The sequence below is a fragment of the Siniperca chuatsi genome, linkage group LG8 (assembly GCF_020085105.1).
Source record: "Siniperca chuatsi isolate FFG_IHB_CAS linkage group LG8, ASM2008510v1, whole genome shotgun sequence".
In the NCBI taxonomy this organism is placed as follows: Eukaryota; Metazoa; Chordata; class Actinopteri; order Centrarchiformes; family Sinipercidae; genus Siniperca; species Siniperca chuatsi.
In genome coordinates, this window is record NC_058049.1 from 27,030,240 (window position 1) to 27,037,432 (window position 7,193).

Here is a 7,193-nt window from a genome sequence, read left to right on the forward strand (position 1 = left end):
ATTGTAAAAACAAATGTAAATTTAACTTTTGTATATTTGCAGTAGTTTTAAAGTTTTACCCTTAAAATTACAGGTAATTAACCACAATTTAAGGTTACACTAATATGATGGTTATTTTAATGGCACTTTATTGTATTTGTACAGATTTAAATGTAATTTACATAAGATGTGAGGTAATATTTTACAGATTTGTCCTGTTCATGATAATGGAGTAATGCATGTAAAATTACAGAAATCAGTAGTCATTCAAAGTGTCTCCTTAAAACTGCAGGTCTTTAAACATGTGTGGTCAAAGTGATTTTATGTTTTTTAAGGGTATTTAAGGGTAGTATTTGTACAGACATAACAGCAAATTACTGTAGAAAGACAAAATAGTCTAGTGTAGTGCTAGCAGGCCTGTTAACAAGCCTGTGGCTAAAACTATCTGGAGTGCACGTGACATCTAATGTAGTGCTAACAGTGAGAAGCTGCTCACAGACACGTCTCTCTAGAGGAGATACCTGTATCTGTACCTGTAGGAGATATCTGAAATAGCACAACAGTCAACACAAGCCATCGTAACGCACTCAGTTATAACTGAAACAGCTCTATTCTAATTTCAACTCCATAAATCAATTTAACATTCAAACTTTTAATCAACAACACACTTTCTTCAGAGGCACATATTTGTGTGCGAGAACACGCATGTCTATCATGCAATCAGACAACGCAGATGTGAATTTGCCGCCAATTTCCAGTCTGCTTCGTACATTTTTTTCCCATCCGTATTCAGACATCATCCTGCTCATAATGACCAATGTTGGATGTGTCATAATCGCTGAAAGATCAATGATTGTTTTTACACACATTTCATTTTTTGTGCAGATTAAACAAAACGAGATACGTGTTCATTTGTGATATATAATGCATAATCTTTCTGCTTTGTCTACTCAATGATAAGTCTTTTAATTAAACTGGTATAAACTTTTATATTTTTTTAACACAGGTTAGAAAGTGCTTTACATCAATATCAAACATAAAAACATAAAGCGCATACAAAAGATAGAAGGCATGCAAACATATAATGCATAACTGCTACGCACATGACCACAGAACGGTTGCAGACACCACCTAGAGCACACTATTGAAATTAAATATAAGTTAACGTGTAGAAGTGGGTTTTTAAATGTTTTTTGAAACAGACAACAGACTCGTTCCAGAGTCTGGGTGTCAGGACAGCAAAAGAACAGTCACCTTTGGTTTTATGCTTGACACGTGGTATAGCCAACAGGTTTTGGTTGGGTAACCTCGGTGTTAGCTCAGTGGTGAAGTAGCTCTGAAATATAGGCAGGATGTAAGCCACGTAGTGCCTTATAAGTAATTAAAATAATTTTAAAATCAATCCTGAGTTTCAGGCTAAAATAGGAGTGATGTGAGCACTACGACCGCTCCTAGTTAAAAGCCTAGCTGCTGCATTTAGTACTAACTGAAGACGTGCCAGGGCAGCTTGATTAAGACAAGTGAAGAGATCATTGCAGAAATCAAGACGGGCAAAAATGAATGCATGAATTATACGTTCTAAATCGGAAAGCGGATAATAATGGTCTGATTTTTGCAATGTTTCTCAGCTGAAAAAAACATGATTGAACCATTTTGTTGACATGGATTTCAAATTTCAATTGAGGATCAAATATAACTCCAGGATTCCTAGCGTTTGGTTTGACATAAGAGGCAAGTGGGCCATTATATTGGAAAATGGCAATAGTAGCATTTTCAGGGCCCAAGATGAGAAGCTCAGTTTTGTTCATTAAGTTGAAGGAAGTTTAATGACTTCCATTTTTTATAGCAGCTGTGGAGAGTGTCGAGGTTACTGATATCATCCGGTTTTACTGAAATATAAAGTTGAGTGTCGTCTGCATAACAATTGTAGGCTATACTACCAAAGTGATTGCTTATATGGCCCAAGGGGAGCATATATAAAAAGAAGGGAATCGGCCCGAGGACTGACCCCTGAGGCAGCCCATAAAACAGCAGAGCAGATGAGGATTCATAGTTACCCATAGAGACCAGAAATTGTCTGTTTGACAAATAAGTCACAAACCACTCCACGGCTTTTCCTGAGATACCAACGCATCTATTTAGTCTACTGATGAGGATGGAATGATCAGATGGTATTAAATGCAGCACTTACATTGAGTAGAACTAAGATGGAGTGTTGCCCCCTGACAGCCTGCATAAGGATGTCAATTGTGACTCTTAACAAAGCCGTTTCAGTACTGTGTTTTTGGTGAAAGCCAGATTGGAATTAAAAAATGTTAATCCCTTCAACAACTTGACGGAGCTGCTCAGCAACTGTTTTTTCCAGTACTTTAGAAATAAAATGTAATTTTGATATGGGTACAATATGTCCATAGCTAAGAACGTTTACTTTGTTGAAATATATAGGTAAGACAGCCAGGATCCAGAAGTAGGGTAAAATTGTGGCATAAAACTGGATAAAAATGTCAATTTCTGACAGCGCTTCAATCTGTCTTGTTGGCCAGAGAAGGTTACACAACACACAAAGGAGAAGCCATGAGGTACACACTGCTGAGGCTGCCTGCGCTGATGTCATGCCTGGTAAAGACTTTGACCTGGAGGAAATAAGACCATATTGATTTGTCTGTAAAACTCAGTATAACTGCATGAATCAATTTTGGAAAGAGAAGCATTATCAGGATCTGTAGTTGCTTGACATGTTTAATGTTTTCACTTGAGCAAATCTTAATTTTAAGAATATAATGTGGAAGATTGAAGTAGAGTAATGAATGTGCTGAGTGTAATCTCTAAAGAGAATATTTATCACCCTTATATTTCCTCCTGTTTCTCTCTTAGTTTGGAGGAAATAATTGCATTGTTGGCTTTGCTACCAACGCTCAGTGGTTTGTGGACCACAAGGCAGACATGAAGATAGGCACTGCTGTAATCATGCCAACCGCCGGAGGAGACCTGGACCTCTCTTATGCCAACCTGAAGTGAGTCATTAATGTGAAAATATATTTTCAAATAAAAAAAATCCTGATGAATCTCTAGTGGAAATAATGACCTGATTCTCTCTTTATTAGCACCGATGGTACCTGCTGGAGAATGACTCACCTGGCTAAGAAAACAGACACTCCTGGACGCTTCATCTTCAGCTCCGATTTCATTGGGTGGAGGACAATGACATAGTATGATGCGTTTTGTTGTTAGATTCCATGTTACATTCTGTTTGAATATGGGTTGCTATACTTCAACAGGTTATGTTATAAATTATGTTGGTGTATGGTGTCTTAAAATATTGTTCCATGTGCCTCTTTTTAACTTTGAGCACCTGCAACCTGCAAAAAGTGATTTCAGGCCCTGTAACCAATCCTGACACTAATATGTGCTATGTGGAGATTTCCATGATACATAATGGTATGAACAAATAGCCACACACGCAGGTCAGCTGTGTTGTTGTTTTCACCTTGTTTTCACCACCTAAAGCTTGTCAGGTTCAGCCTGAGATACTGGAGTTACATCCAGGTGACTATTTCTATTTTGTATGTTCTCCGCGGGCTTCGCTATTGGTTAAAACCTGTGAAGGCTGAAGGATGAGATGTAGTCCCAGCTGGGCCCGAACCAACATTAGTCTGAACCCTGCCAAAATACCAAGAAATGACAGCAGTCCAGTAGCTGTGCACCGCCCGTGTGCGGGTCTTGGCCGGACTGCAATAACGCCAGCAAAAGCTGAGTGTTGCCAAAAAGCACCTCAGTCTGCTACAGACAAGGCACCAAGCAATGAATGAGACACAGAATATGCAGTCATGTCCCTGAGATATGACTGCACAAAGGTCAAGGTGGAAGACCAGGAGGAGGCCAAACAAATGTCCTCCACTGAGAGACTCCTAAAAAGCGCCATAGCGGATGCGATGCCCCTTGTGGAGTGTGCCCCCAGGTCTCATAACTCCTGCAGATTGCATAAAAAATCCTGTGAGTGAGCCCGATCGCTGTGAAGAAACAGCCAGTTGGGCTTCCTGACAGTCGCCGTGCACGCTACATAACAGCAGAGAGCACGTATTGGACACAAGGTATCTGCATGAGGAGGGGGAAGTAAGCCTTCTGGCGATTGACTCTAGACCTGAATGAAGAGGTGATAACTTTGGGCCGAAAGTTCCACCAACCCCGTCGTCACTGACAGACATACAAGAGGAGTGCACAGACAGTGTGCACAGGTCTCCTGCCCTCTTGGCAGACACCAGAGCTAGGAGGAGCACCGTTTTAAGTAACAGAACCTCCAGGTCTGCCTGATCCAGAGGTTCAAAAGGCGGATCCACAAGGCCGTCCAGCACCATTTGGAGGTTCCATTGAGGAACAAAGCAACGAGCAGGGGGCCTCAGTGTGCGAGCCCCCCGCAGGAAGTGCTTCACCAGTGGGTGGCTGGGTCATGGCCCGCTGTAATAGCTGTTGCAAACACCCCCAATATGGATGCAGCACGACTGCTCCACTGCTCCAGGTCCATGGCCTCACACCAGTCTGCAAACACCCGCCAACGAGCTGAGCAGGCCCTGGAGGTGGATGGGGCACACGCATTCGGCATGGTAGAGACAACAGAGAGCTGAGAGGCCCAGGCTGCTCAGTCTCAGCCTGTCAAACTCCATACCATGAGGTGCCGTCCCAGGATCGGACGCGAGAAGACGGTGCCCCCTGCCTGATGCAGAGCCGTGGGCAGGACGGTATAGGTCACAGACCTGTCACTGCTAGCTGAACCAAATCCGGGAACCACCTGGCACCCGGACTCTCTGGTACCATGACTATCACGGACAGATGCTGCAGACTCTGCAGCTGCATCATTACAGTAGGATTCGCAAATTCACTTGTAGATAGTTCTAGTAGCAATCTAATTGGAGATGAAACAGCCAACCAGAATTTACCTTGTCCAGTTCTCCGATTGGTTGATTTTGTGGCACATTGTAACACTGTGCGCGCTCAACTTTGCCTGCACACTTGCTCAATCTGACACAGAGTGTAGAGGTTGAGAGAGAGACGATGTGAGCTAGTGTGAAATGGTCTTCCAGCGCACCGAACAAGAGTTTGTGAGAGGGCATATGAGTAAAACTGAGTAAGAGGGGTTATTATTGCACTTTAATATGGATAATAGCAAGCATGCAAATACATTTATTGAGAACAGAATAGATTTTTGTTTGCTCAAACGCAATTATTTTATCCTCAAAATATAATGTATGTGCTTGCAAAATATTCTGTGCTCCAAATCTCCCATTGCTCGCTCAGGAATGAGGCACAAATATAACGTCATACATTTGGCGTTCTGTATAGACGCCTGTAACTGGTGTGGGACAGGGGATTGATATCTTTGTCCAGGAGCTATCTCGTTGTTTCACCCTCCTCTGCACAGTTTTACCGGAGTGTGCTGTGTGTGTGGAGCAGACTGATACTTCCCTTGTGTCCATCCATTTCACATACATGAGGGGGCCATCCCGGATCCATCTAAAGGAGCCTCTTTCTGACTTCCTTGTGAGGGCGTTCAGTTCTGTCCTAGGGCAGTCCTTGCGGTTCTCCCTGTAGGTCCCACAGGCAGCAGTAAATGTGGTAGCCTGTGCCAACGTAACCTGGTTGCACCAGGGACATCACAACATCGTAGGACAGGCCATGTCCAGAGGCGATGTTGCTTTTATAAATGGAAAATTTCACTGTGTAGCCATTCCTTGAGTCAGCCAAGACAAACAACTCGAATCCCCACTTTGTGGGTTTTGCCTTCATGTAGTATGTCATCCCAGTTTTAACCTTTGAAGCGACCATTCTTTAATCCACAGCCACGTCTCTGTGGGGATGATAAAATGTCTTGCACGTATTCTTGATGGTGTCCATCAGGGGTTTTAGTCAGAAGAGTTTATCATGGTCGGCTGTGCCCTTTTTTCTGACATTATGGGCATCCTCATCAGGGTCGCAAAGATGCAGGTTCCAAGATATTGCTCTGTATCTGTCCCGTGGCATGATCTGTGATGGAAGTGGAAAGAAAAAAGGTGATTCTGCCTCCAGTAATCTGCGATGCTGTCGAGTTTCACCAGGGCCATATGGCTGTACAGAAGCAGCCCAGTGAACTTATGTGAATCCCCTGTGTCCAAATCTGTCCATTTGTACTTTTTTCCCTGTGCTATTTATTTAGCAGCCTGCTTGTTTGTGTTTTTACAGCGATTGTACTGTTTGTACAGGAAAGAAAAGTTTGAGGTCAAGGGGTGTATATGTGGAGGTGGAGCTGAGCTGTGGCCCTGGTGTCCGAGCTGGTTGAAACCTGGAGACAGGGGGAGTGGTGTCCAGGTCTTTGTCTGTCTTCCAAGAAGTGCTTGTGCTCGGGGGGCAGGGGACCTCTTGGCTGGCTAAGCTGGTGATGATGGCTGTGGTGGAGGGGCTAGTGGTGACCTGGTGGCAGGCAGAGGTGATGCTGCCTGTGGTTCATAGAGCCCTGGCAGCATTGAATCCTCTCTGAAAAAAACAAAAACAAAACTATACATTCACTACTACTATGTTCATTGAAAAAAACATTCACCCCTTTCTCTTTTGTTCCTCCAGACCCCCCACACACATCAATTCACATCTAAGAGGAATGTGGAGGAGGTGTGAGGCTCTGACTGCGTCTCTTCTGTTTATTTATCATTTAAACCTTTACTAATGGACAGTCAATTTTGTCAAAGTTCGTGACTAATTTTACTTAACTTTTTTTTTAGCCAAGATGGTCACATTTAACTTAGCACAAAGTGCACTATTACTGTGATATTGCAAACAAGGTTTTTGTAAAATAAATACACTTACCCATCTTCAAATGGATCCCTATTATTTTGGTATTCCTCTTCATCGTTGGAATCAAACCCTTCAGGCTCTGAAACTCCTCCCTCATCCTCGTCGCTGTTCTCCTAAATCGCTGCTAAAACTTATATAACTATGTACTTCTTCGCCATTTTCTCTCCTCATCTTCTTCTTCTTTTTCTTTGTCTTATATGTGTTTTTTCGCTGACTTTCTCTTTCCTCTCCATGTCAACTAATTGAAAACTGCAGTGTTTTTCTGCAGTGTAAGGTGACAGGCAGGTCCTTAGTGATTTCCTGAGTGTCCATTGGTTTGTTTCAGCCTATGCAGATGGACACACAAGAGCTCTATTCTGTTCCGCCTAGCTTGCTGTGTGAGTCACGTACAATCT

General features: G+C 42.9%; 1 protein-coding gene across 1 annotated transcript; it reads left to right on the top strand.

Moving 5' to 3' along the window:
• The first annotated feature begins 1,796 nt into the window (after positions 1-1,796).
• Positions 1,797-6,970, top strand: LOC122880146 (lipocalin-like). Its single transcript, XM_044204966.1, has 5 exons — positions 1,797-2,150; positions 2,528-2,598; positions 2,854-2,993; positions 3,084-3,188; positions 6,571-6,970. Coding segments are annotated over exons 2-5 (291 nt in total). The 5' UTR covers positions 1,797-2,150; positions 2,528-2,553; the 3' UTR covers positions 6,572-6,970.
• The last annotated feature ends 223 nt before the right edge of the window (positions 6,971-7,193 follow it).